General features: G+C 47.6%; 1 protein-coding gene across 5 annotated transcripts in view; it reads right to left on the bottom strand.

Moving 5' to 3' along the window:
- LOC109882006 (attractin) overlaps window positions 1–20,198 on the bottom strand; it is a 715,620-nt gene that overhangs the window by 44,603 nt on the left and 650,819 nt on the right. For 2 of the 5 annotated variants that reach the window (XM_031829398.1, XM_031829393.1), the window contains exons 20-24: window positions 15,457–15,550; window positions 14,232–14,284; window positions 8,221–8,315; window positions 8,026–8,104; window positions 4,543–4,700 (exon numbers count right to left, since the gene is read on the bottom strand). In XM_031829398.1, coding sequence (XP_031685258.1) covers window positions 4,543–4,700; window positions 8,026–8,104; window positions 8,221–8,315; window positions 14,232–14,284; window positions 15,457–15,550 — 479 coding nt within the window. The remainder of the gene's footprint in view (window positions 1–4,542; window positions 4,701–8,025; window positions 8,105–8,220; window positions 8,316–14,231; window positions 14,285–15,456; window positions 15,551–20,198) is intronic. The other 3 variants (XM_031829397.1, XM_031829396.1, XM_031829394.1) reach the window with 3 other exon arrangements.

A 20,198-nucleotide genomic window follows, 5' to 3' on the forward strand; every position in this document is an offset into this window, starting at 1 on the left:
TGGAGCATCCCTCTATACCCCCACACATCTAGAGGTTAGCTGCTGGAGCACCACTCTACACCCCCACACATCTAGAGGTTAGCTGCTGGAGCATCCCTCTATACCCCCACACATCTAGAGGTTAGCTGCTGGAGCATCGCTCTACACCCCCACACATCTAGAGGTTAGCTGCTGGAGCACCACTCTACACCCCCACACATCTAGAGGTTAGCTGCTGGAGCATCCCTCTACACCCCCACACATCTAGAGGTTAGCTGCTGGAGCATCCCTCTATACCCCCACACATCTAGAGGTTAGCTGCTGGAGCATCACTCTACACCCCCACACATCTAGAGGTTAGCTGCTGGAGCACCACTCTACACCCCCACACATCTAGAGGTTAGCTGCTGGAGCATCCCTCTACACCCCCACACATCTAGAGGTTAGCTGCTGGAGCATCCCTCTATACCCCCACACATCTAGAGGTTAGCTGCTGGAGCATCCCTCTATACACCCACACATCTAGAGGTTAGCTGCTGGAGCATCCCTCTATACCCCCACACATCTAGAGGTTAGCTGCTGGAGCATCCCTCTATACCCCCACACATCTAGAGGTTAGCTGCTGGAGCATCCCTCTATACCCCCACACATCTAGAGGTTAGCTGCTGGAGCATCCCTCTATACCCCCACACATCTAGAGGTTAGCTGCTGGAGCATCCCTCTATACCCCCACACATCTAGAGGTTAGCTGCTGGAGCACCACTCTACACCCCCACACATCTAGAGGTTAGCTGCTGGAGCACCACTCTACACCCCCACACATCTAGAGGTTAGCTGCTGGAGCACCACTCTACACCCCCACACATCTAGAGGTTAGCTGCTGGAGCACCACTCTACACCCCCACACATCTAGAGGTTAGCTGCTGGAGCACCACTCTACACCCCCACACATCTAGAGGTTAGCTGCTGGAGCACCACTCTACACCCCCACACATCTAGAGGTTAGCTGCTGGAGCATCACTCTACACCCCCACACATCTAGAGGTTAGCTGCTGGAGCACCACTCTACACCCCCACATATCTAGAGGTTAGCTGCTGGAGCACCACTCTACACCCCCACACATCTAGAGGTTAGCTGCTGGAGCATCACTCTACACCCCCACACATCTAGAGGTTAGCTGCTGGAGCACCACTCTACACCCCCACATATCTAGAGGTTAGCTGCTGGAGCATCACTCTACACCCCCACACATCTAGAGGTTAGCTGCTGGAGCATCACTCTACACCCCCACACATCTAGAGGTTAGCTGCTGGAGCACCACTCTACACCCCCACACATCTAGAGGTTAGCTGCTGAAGCACCACTCTACACCCCCACACATCTAGCAGATAGCTGCTGGAGCACCACTCTACACCCCCACACATCTAGAGGTTAGCTGCTGGAGCATCACTCTACACCCCCACACATCTAGAGGTTAGCTGCTGGAGCACCACTCTACACCCCCACACATCTAGAGGTTAGCTGCTGGAGCATCACTCTACACCCCCACACATCTAGAGGTTAGCTGCTGGAGCACCACTCTACACCCCCACACATCTAGAGGTTAGCTGCTGGAGCACCACTCTACACCCCCACACATCTAGCAGATAGCTGCTGGAGCATCACTCTACACCCCCACACATCTAGCAGATAGCTGCTGGAGCATCACTCTACACCCCCACACATCTAGCAGACAGCTGCTGGAGCATCACTCTACACCCCCACACATCTAGAGGTTAGCTGCTGGAGCATCACTCTACACCCCCACACATCTAGAGGTTAGCTGCTGGAGCATCACTCTACACCCCCACACATCTAGAGGTTAGCTGCTGGAGCACCACTCTACACCCCCACACATCTAGAGGTTAGCTGCTGGAGCACCACTCTACACCCCCACACATCTAGCAGATAGCTGCTGGAGCACCACTCTACACCCCCACACATCTAGAGGTTAGCTGCTGGAGCATCCCTCTATACCCCCACACATCTAGAGGTTAGCTGCTGGAGCATCACTCTACACCCCCACACATCTAGAGGTTAGCTGCTGGAGCATCCCTCTATACCCCCACACATCTAGAGGTTAGCTGCTGGAGCACCACTCTACACCCCCACACATCTAGCAGATAGCTGCTGGAGCATCACTCTACACCCCCACACATCTAGCAGATAGCTGCTGGAGCATCACTCTACACCCCCACACATCTAGCAGATAGCTGCTGGAGCATCACTCTACACCCCCACACATCTAGAGGTTAGCTGCTGGAGCATCACTCTACACCCCCACACATCTAGAGGTTAGCTGCTGGAGCATCACTCTACACCCCCACACATCTAGAGGTTAGCTGCTGGAGCACCACTCTACACCCCCACACATCTAGAGGTTAGCTGCTGAAGCACCACTCTACACCCCCACACATCTAGCAGATAGCTGCTGGAGCACCACTCTACACCCCCACACATCTAGAGGTTAGCTGCTGGAGCATCCCTCTATACCCCCACACATCTAGAGGTTAGCTGCTGGAGCATCGCTCTACACCCCCACACATCTAGAGGTTAGCTGCTGGAGCATCCCTCTATACCCCCACACATCTAGAGGTTAGCTGCTGGAGCATCACTCTACACCCCCACACATCTAGAGGTTAGCTGCTGGAGCATCACTCTACACCCCCACACATCTAGAGGTTAGCTGCTGGAGCATCACTCTACACCCCCACACATCTAGAGGTTAGCTGCTGGAGCACCACTCTACACCCCCACACATCTAGAGGTTAGCTGCTGGAGCATCACAATACACCCCCACACATCTAGAGGTTAGCTGCTGGAGCATCACTCTACACCCCCACACATCTAGAGGTTAGCTGCTGGAGCATCACTCTACACCCCCACACATCTAGAGGTTAGCTGCTGGAGCATCACTCTACACCCCCACACATCTAGAGGTTAGCTGCTGGAGCATCACTCTACACCCCCACACATCTAGAGGTTAGCTGCTGGAGCACCACTCTACACCCCCACACATCTAGAGGTTAGCTGCTGGAGCATCACTCTACACCCCCACACATCTAGAGGTTAGCTGCTGGAGCATCACTCTACACCCCCACACATCTAGAGGTTAGCTGCTGGAGCATCACTCTACACCCCCACATATCTAGAGGTTAGCTGCTGGAGCACCACTCTACACCCCCACACATCTAGAGGTTAGCTGCTGGAGCATCACTCTACACCCCCACACATCTAGAGGTTAGCTGCTGGAGCATCCCTCTATACCCCCACACATCTAGAGGTTAGCTGCTGGAGCATCACTCTACACCCCCACACATCTAGAGGTTAGCTGCTGGAGCACCACTCTACACCCCCACACATCTAGAGGTTAGCTGCTGGAGCATCACTCTACACCCCCACACATCTAGCAGATAGCTGCTGGAGCATCACTCTACACCCCCACACATCTAGAGGTTAGCTGCTGGAGCACCACTCTACACCCCCACACATCTAGAGGTTAGCTGCTGGAGCATCACTCTACACCCCCACACATCTAGAGGTTAGCTGCTGGAGCATCACTCTACACCCCCACACATCTAGAGGTTAGCTGCTGGAGCATCACTCTACACCCCCACACATCTAGAGGTTAGCTGCTGGAGCACCACTCTACACCCCCACACATCTAGAGGTTAGCTGCTGGAGCATCACTCTACACCCCCACACATCTAGCAGATAGCTGCTGGAGCATCACTCTACACCCCCACACATCTAGAGGTTAGCTGCTGGAGCACCACTCTACACCCCCACACATCTAGAGGTTAGCTGCTGGAGCATCACTCTACACCCCCACACATCTAGAGGTTAGCTGCTGGAGCATCACTCTACACCCCCACACATCTAGAGGTTAGCTGCTGGAGCATCACTCTACACCCCCACACATCTAGAGGTTAGCTGCTGGAGCATCACTCTACACCCCCACACATCTAGAGGTTAGCTGCTGGAGCATCACTCTACACCCCCTCACATCTAGCAGATAGCTGCTGGAGCATCACTCTACACCCCCACACATTTAGAGGTTAGCTGCTGGAGCATCACTCTACACCCCCACACATCTAGAGGTTAGCTGCTGGAGCACCACTCTACACCCCCACACATCTAGCAGATAGCTGCTGGAGCACCACTCTACACCCCCACACATCTAGAGGTTAGCTGCTGGAGCATCACTCTACACCCCCACACATCTAGAGGTTAGCTGCTGGAGCATCACTCTACACCCCCACACATCTAGAGGTTAGCTGCTGGAGCACCACTCTACACCCCCACACATCTAGAGGTTAGCTGCTGGAGCACCACTCTACACCCCCACACATCTAGAGGTTAGCTGCTGGAGCATCCCTCTATACCCCCACACATCTAGAGGTTAGCTGCTGGAGCACCACTCTACACCCCCACACATCTAGCAGATAGCTGCTGGAGCATCACTCTACACCCCCACACACCAGAGGGGGTGGGGTTGGGGGTGTGTGTCTCATGTCACCTACTTGTATCTTGATGGGCCAAGTGAAGTTGCTGACATAGACGAAGAAGGTGATGTTTGGGTTGTTGCGGAAGTCAAAGTTCTCGTTGGAGAAACTGTCTTTAAACTCCTTAATGTTACTCCTGGAGATGATTGGGATCTCCTCGCCTGTCTGAGTACCTGCTTTGGGATGAGGGGGGGAGAGAGAGAAAGAACACGTTTTTTCAGTGGACATATCATCAACACATCACACCAAGGTTGAGAGAAACCCATCTTAATTACTCACTAGTAGAATTTTGGAACAAGTTTTTATTTTCTAATAACACTTTGAATTGAGGTGTGTTCATTCATTCATTACCATCAAAGTAGTCATTTTTACTATTGCGGACAATACATTTCTTTGGACATTTCTGACCCAGACAAAATTCCCCAAACACTTCGCAAGTGCAGTTCAAGTCAGACATTTGCTTCATGTCCCGTCAGAACAGGATCTGCATACGTGTTCACATTTTCTGTCTGTTGCCCGCATTGCAGTCATTGTTTTCGTTACCAATGTTAACTTTGGAAATGTGTGAGTTTCTAACAAAGGAAGTGCCTCAATACGTTACAATAGTTTCTGCATGTCGTTTCTAATGTAGCTCAGTGTATGTAGGGAGCATAATATATTTGTGTATATTCCCTGTAAAACAATGCTAATTGCCTCGGAGAAGTATTAGCGTGTGTTGTTCTGGGATTGATTTGCACTTTTCGCATCAAAGTACATTCATCTCTAGGAGACAGAATGCGTCTCATTCAAGAGCGGTATGACGGCTGCGTGGTCCCATGGTGTTTATACTTGCGTACTACTATACAGATGAACGTGGTACCTTCAGGCGCTTGGAAATGGCTCCCAAGGATGAACCAGACTTGTGGAAGTCTACAATGTTTTCTCTGTCTTGGCTGATTTCTTTAGATTTTCCTATGATGTCAAGTAAAGAGGCACTGAGTTTGAAGGCAGGCCTTGAAATACATCCGCAGGTACACCTCCAATTGACTCAAATGATGTCAATGAGCCTATCAGAAGCTTCTAAAGCCATGACATAATTTTCTAAGCTGTTTAAAGGCACCGTCAACTTAGTGTATGTAATCTTCTGACGCACTGGAATTGTGATACAGTGAATTATAAGTGAAATAATCTGTCTGTAAACAAATGTTGGAAAAATGACTTGTGTCATGCACAAAGTAGATGTCCTAACCAACTTGCCAAAACTATAGTTTGTTAACAAGAAGTTTGTGGAGTGGTTGAAAAACGATTTTTAATGACTCCAACCTAAGTGTATGTGAACTTCTGACTTCAACTGTACTAAGTGTGTCCCTTGCTGAGATGAGGAGCCACGGACCCCGGACTCCCCAAGGGTGGCAAAGAAGGGAGTTGCAAACATAGGATCTGAGCTCCAGTATTCTCTTAGGGAGCTCTTCTTTACTATCCCCATGGGAATGGTTGTCACCAGGAAGGTATACATTTCACAAATTGTGGTTGTCAACCATTTAGCGAGTTTCCCCCTCACTCCTGACTCTCTCTTCTCCTGTACCTCCAAGGTATAGTGAATTTTCTCCGATACTATGTCTCCCACCAGCTCCTCTGTCAGAAACAACCTGAAGCACTCTGCCTCAGAGGGAAATGCGAAGGGGATTTGCACTCCAGACTGGGACACATCAAAGCAAACAGCAGGGCCAGGAGGGGTGAAATGGCTGGAGGCCTTCCAGCTGCCACAGACCTCCTGTACTTCATCCACTGTCTGTCTGCCTCCATCACCACCAGCATCTTCAAAGGGAACTTCGTCAGTGGACAAGGAGTCCTCAGATTCAGGGTTCTCAATGGCTACAAGGTTGGGGGGCAGCTCTTCACTGTCAGAATCTGATTCCAGACTTTCATACTCAGACTAATTGTCAGAATTTAAAAGAATATCCAGAATTTCAGCATTGGTGAGTTGTCTCCTTTTGAAAGACATTGCTAATGCTACAGCTTAGCTCACCAGCTACATTCATAAACAACAACACTGGCTCAGAGTGGGAGGTTATGTGGTTGACTGCCGCCACTTTTATCACTATCATGTTTTGTGGTAAATATATATATATTTAATGTTTTATTCATTTGTTTTCAATTACCGACAAATCAAATCATTCCGATTCTTGCATAGATTGTTATGGGCACATATTATGCGTGTAAAATACGTTTTTGAAGTTTGTACTGATTATCATGAGCTAAGCTAATTCCAGCTGTGTGTGGAGCCATGTTTGTTGACATACAGTGCATTCTGGGTTTCACGTAATCTGTCGGACCAAAGATGTTATAACAAAATGAGGTGAGTAAGGGTTCATAGTTTTTTTTGAGAACTCCGGAAATGAATGGTGGGATGTGAACGATGGTAGACGACTCACCCCCTTCAACATGCATACAATAAACAGACTAAACTCATCTTGTCTTCTCTTATTATCTTTGGTTTCTGTGAGAGAAAACAAAGCATGGCTGCGTAGAGAAACTACTCATTGTCGGATTACTTTCGTTTTCTAGAGAGTGGTGAGCTCACCCGTGATGTGATTAATTATAAATAGTCTAAAAGTTCATTCATTTTGTAGTTTATGTCAGCTGAGAGATCTAAAAATATGACCGCTTGTGTTACGTCAATCTATCCTCAGCCAGCGCTAGGACAAATGTAGTCAACATTTTTCAGGTTTGGATGATTGTGTTATGCTGTAGATATTTCTGTGAATGTCTGAACATTGCATCCAAAAATAAACTTCTCATATTCTGGACATAACTTTGTAAGGACTGTGTTTGTGGAAAATGTTTCTGAAAAAACAGTGTGGCCAGCTCAAATGCTGACTGTTGCGTCATTCAAAACTTTTAAAAAGCTCAAAATGAGCGTTCTAATCACACCGGTGTGATGGTACATGTGACAGGGTTAAGGATCCCAATTAGTTCCTGCCAAGGCAGCAGCTACTCTTTCTGGGGTTTATTAAGGATCCCCATTAGTTCCTGCCAAGGCAGCAGCTACTCTCCCTGGGGTTTATTATGGATCCCCATTAGTTCCTGTCAAGGCAGCAGCTACTCTTCCTGGGGTTTATTATGGATCCCCATTAGTTCCTGCCAAGGCAGCAGCTACTCTTTCTGGGGTTTATTATGGATCCCCATTAGTTCCTGCCAAGGCAGCAGCTACTCTTTCTGGGGTTTATTATGGATCCCCATTAGTTCCTGCCAAGGCAGAAGCTACTCTTCCTGGGGTTTATTATGGATCCCCATTAGTTCCTGTCAAGGCAGCACCTACTCTTCCTGGGGTTTATTCTAAAAGAGTATTAAATTGTGTTACCTGTGAAGGTATGTTAAGGTGTTACCTGTGAAGTTGTGTTAAATTGTGTTACCTGTGATGGTGTATTTAGGTGTGTTACCTGTGAAGGTGTATTAAAGTGTGTTACCTGTGAAGGTATGTTAAGGTGTTACCTGTGGAGCTGTGTTAAGGTGTGTTACCTGTGAAGCTGGCGGCCCAGGTGATGTTGAGGTTGAAGTTTTTGGAGGCGTTAATGAAAACAACCAGATCACGATTCTGCTACGGAGGAGAGAGGGATGAGGAGATAAATAATCTGACCTTAACCGTAAACCCTACTTCCTCGGACATGGCCGGACCCCTGACCTCTAACCCCAGCAGTATGGGTGTGGTCCTACCTCCTCGGGTGTTGCTACAAAGTTGATGGCGGTGTAGTAGCGGTCGTCCTCCTGAGACAGACTGAAGGTGAACTGGTAGTCTATCAGCAGGGTGTCTGGTAGGGAGATAAACACAGCTACATGTTAGAACAGCGGCCGTCCTCCTGAGACAGACTGAAGGTGAACTGGTAGTCTATCAGCAGGGTGTCTGGTAGGGAGATAAACACAGCTACATGTTAGAACAGCGGTCCACTCTCCTCTTCATAGATATTTTAGTTATGTAGCAGATGCTCTTATCCAGAGCGATTTACAGGAGCCATTAGGGTTAAATGCCTTGCTCAAGGACACATCAAAATATGTTTCACCTTGTTGGCTTGGGATTGGAACCAGTGACCATTGGTTTAGTGGCCCAACGCGCTAATCGTTACTGGCACAACGCTCTACAGCATTTCCCTTTCAACATCAACTTACTGAAGGTACGTGGTTGTGGACAATTGCTGTTAAAGGGTAACTCCGCCACTATTCAAACTCATTCATTATCTACAGCACCAAACCAGTCTACATACACCACATGGCCAACAGTATGGGGACACCTGCGGTCTAAGATCTCATTCCAAAATCATGGCCTTTAATATAGAGTTGGTCCCCTCTTTGCTACTATAACAGCCTCCACTCTTCTGGGAAGGTGATGTTCTACTCTGAAGGACTCAGCGTGATGTTCTACTCTGAAGGACTCAGCGTGATGTTCTACTCTGAAGGACTCAGCGTGATGTTCTACTCTGAAGGACTCAGCGTGATGTTCTACTCTGAAGGACTCAGCGTGATGTTCTACTCTGAAGGACTCAGCCTCAGCGTGATGTTCTACTCTGAAGGACTGAGTGTGATGTTCTACTCTGAAGGACTCAGCCTCAGCGTGATGTTCTGCTCTGAAGGACTCAGCGTGATGTTCTACTCTGAAGGACTCAGCGTGATGTTCTACTCTGAAGGACTCAGTGTGATGTTCTACTCTGAAGGACTCAGCGTGATGTTCTACTCTGAAGGACTCGGCGTGATGTTCTACTCTGAAGGACTCAGCGTGATGTTCTACTCTGAAGGACTCAGCGTGATGTTCTACTCTGAAGGACTCAGCGTGATGTTCTACTCTGAAGGACTCAGCCTCAGCGTGATGTTCTACTCTGAAGGACTCAGCCTCAGCGTGATGTTCTGCTCTGAAGGACTCAGCGTGATGTTCTACTCTGAAGGACTCAGCGTGATGTTCTGCTCTGAAGGACTCAGCGTGATGTTCTACTCTGAAGGACTCAGCCTCAGCGTGATGTTCTACTTTGAAGGACTCAGCGTGACGTTCTACTCTGAAGGACTCAGCCTCAGCGTGATGTTCTACTTTGAAGGACTCAGCGTGACGTTCTACTCTGAAGGACTCAGCGTGACGTTCTACTCTGAAGGACTCAGCGTGACGTTCTACTCTGAAGGACTCAGCGTGACGTTCTACTCTGAAGGACTCAGCGTGATGTTCTACTCTGAAGGACTCAGCCTCAGCGTGATGTTCTACTCTGAAGGACTCAGCCTCAGCGTGATGTTCTACTCTGAAGGACTCAGCGTGACGTTCTACTCTGAAGGACTCAGCGTGACGTTCTACTCTGAAGGACTCAGCGTGACGTTCTACTCTGAAGGACTCAGCGTGATGTTCTACTCTGAAGGACTCAGCCTCAGCGTGATGTTCTACTCGGAAGGACTCAGCGTGATGTTCTACTCTGAAGGACTCAGCGTGACGTTCTACTCTGAAGGACTCAGCGTGATGTTCTACTCTGAAGGACTCAGCGTGACGTTCTACTCTGAAGGACTCAGCGTGACGTTCTACTCTGAAGGACTCAGCGTGACGTTCTACTCTGAAGGACTCAGCGTGACGTTCTACTCTGAAGGACTCAGCGTGACGTTCTACTCTGAAGGACTCAGCGTGACGTTCTACTCTGAAGGACTCAGCGTGACGTTCTACTCTGAAGGACTCAGCGTGACGTTCTACTCTGAAGGACTCAGCGTGACGTTCTACTCTGAAGGACTCAGCGTGACGTTCTACTCTGAAGGACTCAGCGTGACGTTCTACTCTGAAGGACTCAGCGTGACGTTCTACTCTGAAGGACTCAGCGTGACGTTCTACTCTGAAGGACTCAGCGTGACGTTCTACTCTGAAGGACTCAGCGTGACGTTCTACTCTGAAGGACTCAGCGTGACGTTCTACTCTGAAGGACTCAGCGTGACGTTCTACTCTGAAGGACTCCGCGTGACGTTCTACTCTGAAGGACTCCGCGTGACGTTCTACTCTGAAGGACTCAGAGTGATGTTCTACTCTGAAGGACTCAGCGTGACGTTCTACTCTGAAGGACTCAGCGTGACGTTCTACTCTGAAGGACTCAGCGTGACGTTCTACTCTGAAGGACTCAGCGTGACGTTCTACTCTGAAGGACTCAGCCTCAGCGTGATGTTCTACTCTGAAGGACTCAGCCTCAGCGTGATGTTCTACTCTGAAGGACTCAGCCTCAGCGTGATGTTCTACTCTGAAGGACTCAGCCTCAGCGTGATGTTCTACTCTGAAGGACTCAGCGTGACGTTCTACTCTGAAGGACTCAGCGTGACGTTCTACTCTGAAGGACTCAGCGTGACGTTCTACTCTGAAGGACTCAGCGTGATGTTCTACTCTGAAGGACTCAGCCTCAGCGTGATGTTCTACTCGGAAGGACTCAGCGTCAGCGTGATGTTCTACTCTGAAGGACTCAGCGTGACGTTCTACTCTGAAGGACTCAGCGTGACGTTCTACTCTGAAGGACTCAGCGTGACGTTCTACTCTGAAGGACTCAGCGTGACGTTCTACTCTGAAGGACTCAGCGTGACGTTCTACTCTGAAGGACTCAGCCTCAGCGTGACGTTCTACTCTGAAGGACTCAGCCTCAGCGTGACGTTCTACTCTGAAGGACTCAGCGTGACGTTCTACTCTGAAGGACTCAGCGTGACGTTCTACTCTGAAGGACTCAGCGTGACGTTCTACTCTGAAGGACTCAGCGTGACGTTCTACTCTGAAGGACTCAGCGTGACGTTCTACTCTGAAGGACTCAGCGTGACGTTCTACTCTGAAGGACTCAGCGTGATGTTCTACTCTGAAGGACTCAGCCTCAGCGTGATGTTCTACTCTGAAGGACTCAGCCTCAGCGTGATGTTCTACTCTGAAGGACTCAGCGTGACGTTCTACTCTGAAGGACTCAGCCTCAGCGTGATGTTCTACTCTGAAGGACTCAGCCTCAGCGTGATGTTCTACTCTGAAGGACTCAGCCTCAGCGTGATGTTCTACTCTGAAGGACTCAGCCTCAGCGTGATGTTCTACTCTGAAGGACTCAGCGTGACGTTCTACTCTGAAGGACTCAGCGTGACGTTCTACTCTGAAGGACTCAGCGTGACGTTCTACTCTGAAGGACTCAGCGTGACGTTCTACTCTGAAGGACTCAGCGTGACGTTCTACTCTGAAGGACTCAGCGTGACGTTCTACTCTGAAGGACTCAGCCTCAGCGTGATGTTCTACTCGGAAGGACTCAGCGTCAGCGTGATGTTCTACTCTGAAGGACTCAGCGTGACGTTCTACTCTGAAGGACTCAGCGTGACGTTCTACTCTGAAGGACTCAGCGTGACGTTCTACTCTGAAGGACTCAGCGTGACGTTCTACTCTGAAGGACTCAGCGTGACGTTCTACTCTGAAGGACTCAGCGTGACGTTCTACTCTGAAGGACTCAGCGTGACGTTCTACTCTGAAGGACTCAGCCTCAGCGTGACGTTCTACTCTGAAGGACTCAGCCTCAGCGTGATGTTCTACTCTGAAGGACTCAGCGTGACGTTCTACTCTGAAGGACTCAGCGTGACGTTCTACTCTGAAGGACTCAGCGTGACGTTCTACTCTGAAGGACTCAGCGTGACGTTCTACTCTGAAGGACTCAGCGTGATGTTCTACTCTGAAGGACTCAGCCTCAGCGTGATGTTCTACTCTGAAGGACTCAGCCTCAGCGTGATGTTCTACTCTGAAGGACTCAGCGTGACGTTCTACTCTGAAGGACTCAGCGTGACGTTCTACTCTGAAGGACTCAGCGTGACGTTCTACTCTGAAGGACTCAGCGTGATGTTCTACTCTGAAGGACTCAGCCTCAGCGTGACGTTCTACTCTGAAGGACTCAGCGTGACGTTCTACTCTGAAGGACTCAGCGTGACGTTCTACTCTGAAGGACTCAGCGTGACGTTCTACTCTGAAGGACTCAGCGTGACGTTCTACTCTGAAGGACTCAGCGTGACGTTCTACTCTGAAGGACTCAGCGTGACGTTCTACTCTGAAGGACTCAGCGTGACGTTCTACTCTGAAGGACTCAGCGTGACGTTCTACTCTGAAGGACTCAGCGTGACGTTCTACTCTGAAGGACTCAGCGTGACGTTCTACTCTGAAGGACTCAGCGTGATGTTCTACTCTGAAGGACTCAGCCTCAGCGTGATGTTCTACTCGGAAGGACTCAGCCTCAGCGTGATGTTCTACTCTGAAGGACTCAGCGTGACGTTCTACTCTGAAGGACTCAGCGTGACGTTCTACTCTGAAGGACTCAGCGTGACGTTCTACTCTGAAGGACTCAGCGTGACGTTCTACTCTGAAGGACTCAGCGTGACGTTCTACTCTGAAGGACTCAGCGTGACGTTCTACTCTGAAGGACTCAGCCTCAGCGTGATGTTCTACTCTGAAGGACTCAGCCTCAGCGTGATGTTCTACTCTGAAGGACTCAGCGTGACGTTCTACTCTGAAGGACTCAGCGTGACGTTCTACTCTGAAGGACTCAGCGTGACGTTCTACTCTGAAGGACTCAGCGTGATGTTCTACTCTGAAGGACTCAGCCTCAGCGTGATGTTCTACTCTGAAGGACTCAGCGTGACGTTCTACTCTGAAGGACTCAGCGTGACGTTCTACTCTGAAGGACTCAGCGTGACGTTCTACTCTGAAGGACTCAGCGTGATGTTCTACTCTGAAGGACTCAGCCTCAGCGGGATGTTCTACTCTGAAGGACTCAGCCTCAGCGTGATGTTTCTACTCTGAAGGACTCAGCCTCAGCGTGATGTTCTACTCTGAAGGACTCAGCGTGACGTTCTACTCTGAAGGACTCAGCGTGACGTTCTACTCTGAAGGACTCAGCGTGACGTTCTACTCTGAAGGACTCAGCGTGATGTTCTACTCTGAAGGACTCAGCCTCAGCGTGATGTTCTACTCTGAAGGACTCAGCGTGACGTTCTACTCTGAAGGACTCAGCGTGACGTTCTACTCTGAAGGACTCAGCGTGACGTTCTACTCTGAAGGACTCAGCGTGACGTTCTACTCTGAAGGACTCAGCGTGACGTTCTACTCTGAAGGACTCAGCGTGACGTTCTACTCTGAAGGACTCAGCGTGACGTTCTACTCTGAAGGACTCAGCGTGACGTTCTACTCTGAAGGACTCAGCGTGACGTTCTACTCTGAAGGACTCAGCGTGACGTTCTACTCTGAAGGACTCAGCGTGACGTTCTACTCTGAAGGACTCAGCGTGACGTTCTACTCTGAAGGACTCAGCGTGACGTTCTACTCTGAAGGACTCAGCGTGACGTTCTACTCTGAAGGACTCAGCGTGACGTTCTACTCTGAAGGACTCAGCGTGACGTTCTACTCTGAAGGACTCAGCGTGACGTTCTACTCTGAAGGACTCAGCGTGACGTTCTACTCTGAAGGACTCAGCGTGACGTTCTACTCTGAAGGACTCAGCGTGACGTTCTACTCTGAAGGACTCAGCGTGACGTTCTACTCTGAAGGACTCAGCGTGACGTTCTACTCTGAAGGACTCAGCGTGACGTTCTACTCTGAAGGACTCAGCGTGACGTTCTACTCTGAGGACTCAGCGTGACTCTACTCTGAGGACTCAGCGTGATGTTCTACTCTGAAGGACTCAGCGTGATGTTCTACTCTGAAGGTAGATTAGAGTTCCACTTACAGTAACAGGTTCCTTTCAGAGGGTTTCCTTGGTAACGGTTCTCCACCTCACACCTGAAGGAAAACGGACGAAAGGGAATAAAAGAGGAGAGGGATTTCATTTTGAAACAACAACGTGAAGGTAAATCAATAACTTAAATCAATGCTTCTGTGACTTCACAACTGACTATGAAACCATGCAGTCAATGACGACACAGCGGAGAAGGAACATAATGACAGAAAGAGAAGTGAAAGGAAAGACAGAATGAAAAGAATAAGTAGGTCGACATATACTGAGTCAGTCATACAGGTGGTAGTGGTCTGAACTGTACTGAGTCAGTCATACAGGTGGTAGTGGTCTGAACTGTACTGAGTCAGTCATACAGGTGGTAGTGGTCTGAACTGTACTCAGTCAGTCATACAGGTGGTAGTGGTCTGAACTGTACTGAGTCAGTCATACAGGTGTTAGTGGTCTGAACTGTACAGAGTCAGTCATACAGGTGGTAGTGGTCTGAACTGTACTCAGTCAGTCATACAGGTGTTAGTGGTCTGAACTGTACTCAGTCAGTCATACAGGTGGTAGTGGTCTGAACTGTACTGAGTCAGTCAGTCATACAGGTGGTAGTGGTCTGAACTGTACTGAGTCAGTCATACAGGTGGTAGTGGTCTGAACTGTACTGAGTCAGTCAGTCATACAGGTGGTAGTGGTCTGAACTGTACTGACTCAGTCAGTCATACAGGTGGTAGTGGTCTGAACTGTACTGAGTCAGTCAGTCATACAGGTGGTAGTGGTCTGAACTGTACAGAGTCAGTCATACAGGTGGTAGTGGTCTGAACTGTACAGAGTCAGTCATACAGGTGTTAGTGGTCTGAACTGTACAGAGTCAGTCATACAGGTGGTAGTGGTCTGAACTGTACTCAGTCAGTCATACAGGTGGTAGTGGTCTGAACTGTACTGACTCAGTCAGTCATACAGGTGGTAGTGGTCTGAACTGTACTCAGTCAGTCATACAGGTGGTAGTGGTCTGAACTGTACTGAGTCAGTCAGTCATACAGGTGGTAGTGGTCTGAACTGTACTGAGTCAGTCAGTCATACAGGTGGTAGTGGTCTGAACTGTACTGAGTCAGTCATACAGGTGGTAGTGGTCTGAACTGTATGCAGTGAAACAGACTTACTGCTATGTACTACGTACTAAGTATGCAATATGTATGTACTAAGTGTGTAATATCAACTGTAGTGTACTTACAGGTGACAGCGGTCTCCTTTGATGCCCTTGGTGGTGCAGAAACACTTCCCGTTGTTAGTGTTACACACACCGGCATGGCCATTACACTTACACGCTGCAATACAACATTATCACATTAATATTTCAACATTATCACATGAATATATCAACAATATCACATGAATATATCAACATTATCACATGAATATATCAACATTATCACATGCATATATCAACATTATCACATGAACATATCAACATTATCACATGAACATATCAACATTATCACATGAACATATCAACATTATCACATCAACATTATCACATTCATATATCGACATTATCACGCACATATATCAACATTATCACACGCATATATCAACATCATCACGTGAATATATCAACAATATCACATTAATATATCAACAATATCACATGAATATATCAACATTATCACATGAATATATCGACATTATCACATGAATAGTTATCCTCTCTCTGTGTAGTTATCCTCTCAGTGTAGTATCCTCTCAGTGTAGTATCCTCTCAGTGTAGTATCCTCTCAGTGTAGTTATCCTCTCAGAGTGTAGTTATCCTCTCTGAGTGTAGGTATCCTCTCTGAATGTAGTTATCCTCTCTGAGTGTAGTATCCTCTCAGTGTAGTATCATCTCAGTGTAGTTATCCTCTCAGTGTAGTTATCCTCTCAGTGTAGTTATCCTCTCAGTGTAGTTATGCTCTCAGTGTAGTTATCCTCTCTCAGTGTAGTTATTCTCTCAGTGTAGTATCCTCTCAGTGTAGTATCCTCTCAGTGTAGTTATGCTCTCAGTGTAGTATCCTCTCAATGTAGTATCCTCTCAGTGTAGTATCCTCTCTCTGTGTAGTTATCCTCGCTCTGTGTAGTTATCCTCTCAGTGTAGTTATCCTCTCAGTGTAGTATCCTCTCAGTGTAGTTATCTGCTCAGTGTAGTTATCCTCTCTCAGTGTAGTTATCCTCTCTCAGTGTAGTTATCCTCTCTCTGTTTAGTTATCCTCTCAGTGTAGTTATCCTCTCTCAGTGTAGTTATCCTCTCAGTGTAGTTATCCTCTCTCAGTGTAGTTATCATCTCTCAGTGTAGTATCCTCTCTCAGTGTAGTATCCTCTCAGTGTAGTTATCCTCTCAGTGTAGTTATCCTCTCAGTGTAGTATCATCAGTGTAGTTATCCTCTCTCAGTGTAGTTATCCTCTCTCTGTGTAGTTATCCTCTCAGTGTAGTATCCTCTCAGTGTAGTATCATCTCAGTGTAGTATCCTCTCAGTGTAGTATCCTCTCAGTGTAGTATCCTCTCAGTGTAGTTATCCGCTCAGTGTAGTTATCCTCTCTGAGTGTAGTTATCCTCTCTGAGTGTAGTATCCTCTCAGTGTAGTTATCCTCTCAGTGTAGTTATGCTCTCAGTGTAGTATCCTCTCAATGTAGTATCCTCAGTGTAGCATCCTCAGTGTAGTTATCCTCTCTCTGTGTAGTATCCTCTCAGTGTAGTATCCTCTCAGTGTAGTTATCTGCTCAGTGTAGTTATCCTCTCAGTGTAGTTATCCTCTCTCTGTTTAGTTATCCTCTCAGTGTAGTTATCCTCTCTCAGTGTAGTTATCCTCTCAGTGTAGTTATCCTCTCTCAGTGTAGTTATCATCTCTCAGTGTAGTATCCTCTCTCAGTGTAGTATCCTCTCAGTGTAGTTATCCTCTCAGTGTAGTTATCCTCTCTCTGTGTAGTTATCATCTCTCTGTGTAGTTATCCTCTCAGTGTAGTATCCTCTCAGTGTAGTATCATCTCAGTGTAGTATCCTCTCAGTGTAGTATCCTCTCAGTGTAGTATCCTCTCAGTGTAGTTATCCGCTCAGTGTAGTTATCCTCTCTGAGTGTAGTTATCCTCTCTGAGTGTAGTATCCTCTCAGTGTAGTTATCCTCTCAGTGTAGTTATGCTCTCAGTGTAGTATCCTCTCAATGTAGTATCCTCAGTGTAGCATCCTCAGTGTAGTTATCCTCTCTCTGTGTAGTATCCTCTCAGTGTAGTATCCTCTCAGTGTAGTTATCTGCTCAGTGTAGTTATCCTCTCAGTGTAGTTATCCTCTCAGTGTAGTTATCCTCTCTCTGTGTAGTTATCCTCTCTCTGTGTAGTTATCCTCTCTCAGTGTAGTTATCCTTTCTCAGTGTAGTTATCCTCTCTGTGTAGTTATCCTCTCAGTGTAGTTATCCTCTCTCTGTGTAGTATCCTCTCAGTGCAGTATCCTCTCTGTGTAGTTATCCTCTCTCTGTGTAGTTATCCTCTCTCTGTGTAGTTATCCTCTCTCGGTGTAGTTATCCTCTCAGTGTAGTTATCCTCTCAGTGTAGTTATCCTCTCAGTGCAGTATCCTCAGTGTAGTTATCCTCTCTGTGTAGTTATCCTCTCTGAGTGTAGTATCCTCTCAGTGTAGTTATCCTCTCAGTGTAGTTATGCTCTCAGTGTAGTATCCTCTCAATGTAGTATCCTCAGTGTAGCATCCTCAGTGTAGTTATCCTCTCTCTGTGTAGTATCCTCTCAGTGTAGTATCCTCTCAGTGTAGTTATCTGCTCAGTGTAGTTATCCTCTCAGTGTAGTTATCCTCTCTCTGTGTAGTTATCCTCTCTCTGTGTAGTTATCCTCTCTCAGTGTAGTTATCCTCTCTGTGTAGTTATCCTCTCAGTGTAGTTATCCTCTCTCTGTGTAGTTATCCTCTCATTGTAGTATCCTCTCAGTGCAGTATCCTCAGTGTAGTTATCCTCTCTGTGTAGTTATCCTCTCTCAGTGTAGTTATCCTCTCTCGGTGTAGTTATCCTCTCAGTGTAGTTATCCTCTCAGTGCAGTATCCTCAGTGTAGTTATCCTCTCTGTGTAGTTATCCTCTCTCAGTGTAGTTATCCTCTCTCTGTGTAGTTATCCTCTCTCTGTGTAGTTATCCTCTCTCAGTGTAGTTATCCTCTCAGTGTAGTTATCCTCTCTGTGTAGTTATCCTCTCTCTGTGTAGTTATCCTCTCTGTGTAGTTATCCTCTCTGTGTAGTTATCCTCTCTCAGTGTAGTTATCCTCTCTCTGTGTAGTTATCCTCTCAGTGTAGTTATCCTCTCAGTGTAGTTATCCTCTCAGTGTAGTTATCCTCTCTCTGTGTAGTTATCCTCTCTGTGTAGTTATCCTCTCTCTGTGTAGTTATCCTCTCTCTGTGTAGTTATCCTCTCAGTGTAGTTATCCTCTCAGTGTAGTTATCCTCTCTCAGTGTAGTTATCCTCTCTCAGTGTAGTTATCCTCTCTCAGTGTAGTTATCCTCTCTCAGTGTAGTTATCCTCTCTGTGTAGTTATCCTCTCTGTGTAGTTATCCTCTCTGTGTAGTTATCCTCTCTGTGTAGTTATCCTCTCTCAGTGTAGTTATCAGCTATGAGTTTCTTGCTCTTGAGCGGACCCCACCCCCTTCCCTTTGTCTACCAAGCCGTCATATGGGGCCCTCGGATGGGGCCACAGTGTCTCCTGACCCCTCCTGTCTCAGCCTCCAGTATTTATGCTGCAGTAGTTTATGTGTCGGGGGGCTGGGGTCAGTTTGTTATATCTGGAGTACTTCTCCTGTCCTATTCGGTGTCCTGTGTGAATCTAAGTGTGCGTTCTCTAATTCTCTCCTTCTCTCTTTCTTTTTCTCTCTCGGAGGACCTGAGCCCTAGGACCATGCCCCAGGACTACCTGACATGATGACTCCTTGCTGTCCCCAGTCCACCTGGCCATGCTGCTGTTCCAGTTTCAACTGACCTGAGCCCTAGGACCATGCCCCAGGACTACCTGACATGATGACTCCTTGCTGACCCCAGTCCACCTGGCCATGCTGCTGTTCCAGTTTCAACTGACCTGAGCCCTAGGACCATGCCCCAGGACTACCTGCCATGATGACTCCTTGCTGTCCCCAGTCCACCTGGCCATGCTGCTGCTCCAGTTTCAACTTCCACCTGACTGTGCTGCTGCTCCAGTTTCAACTGTTCTGCCTTATTATTATTCGACCATGCTGGTCATTTATGAACATTTGAACATCTTGGCCATGTTCTGTTATAATCTCCACCCGGCACAGCCAGAAGAGGACTGGCCACCCCACATAGCCTGGTTCCTCTCTAGGTTTCTTCCTAGGTATTGGCCTTTCTAGGGAGTTTTTCCTAGCCACCGTGCTTCTACACCTGCATTGCTTGCTGTTTGGGGTTTTAGGCTGGGTTTCTGTACAGCACTTTGAGATATCAGCTGATGTACGAAGGGCTATATAAATAAATTTGATTTGATTTGATTTGATATCGGTTTCGTCCGCTAGGGACTTTTTCTTTGTATCACATAGTAACCAATGTATGACCTATTTGTGTGTGTTTATGTAATTATGTGATTAAGTTAGTTAGTAAATAAATATTTAAGCTAATTAGTATATCGCTGATTCATGATTCTATGCTAGGGTTGGTGCAGATATCTAAGGGTTTGCGACGTTCAGTAAAGAGACTGATGAGGTAACAATAATACATTTATACAAGACTCTAATCGATAAGTTATTTAAATATCTGAAGAGTTATATTCGGGAACTGAAACTCTATAAACAACATGTTCCCGTGGTGCCCCGACTTCCTAGTTAATTAAAGTTACATGATTAGTTTGATCCCGTAATTCAATTACACAGTCTTCATTTTTAACGATAGTCAATGACACGACAATGTGCTGTAGTTAATGAACCCCAGGAAGAGAATCTGAACTGGAATAT

Source organism: Oncorhynchus kisutch, linkage group LG7 (assembly GCF_002021735.2).
Source record: "Oncorhynchus kisutch isolate 150728-3 linkage group LG7, Okis_V2, whole genome shotgun sequence".
NCBI lineage: Eukaryota > Metazoa > Chordata > Actinopteri > Salmoniformes > Salmonidae > Oncorhynchus > Oncorhynchus kisutch.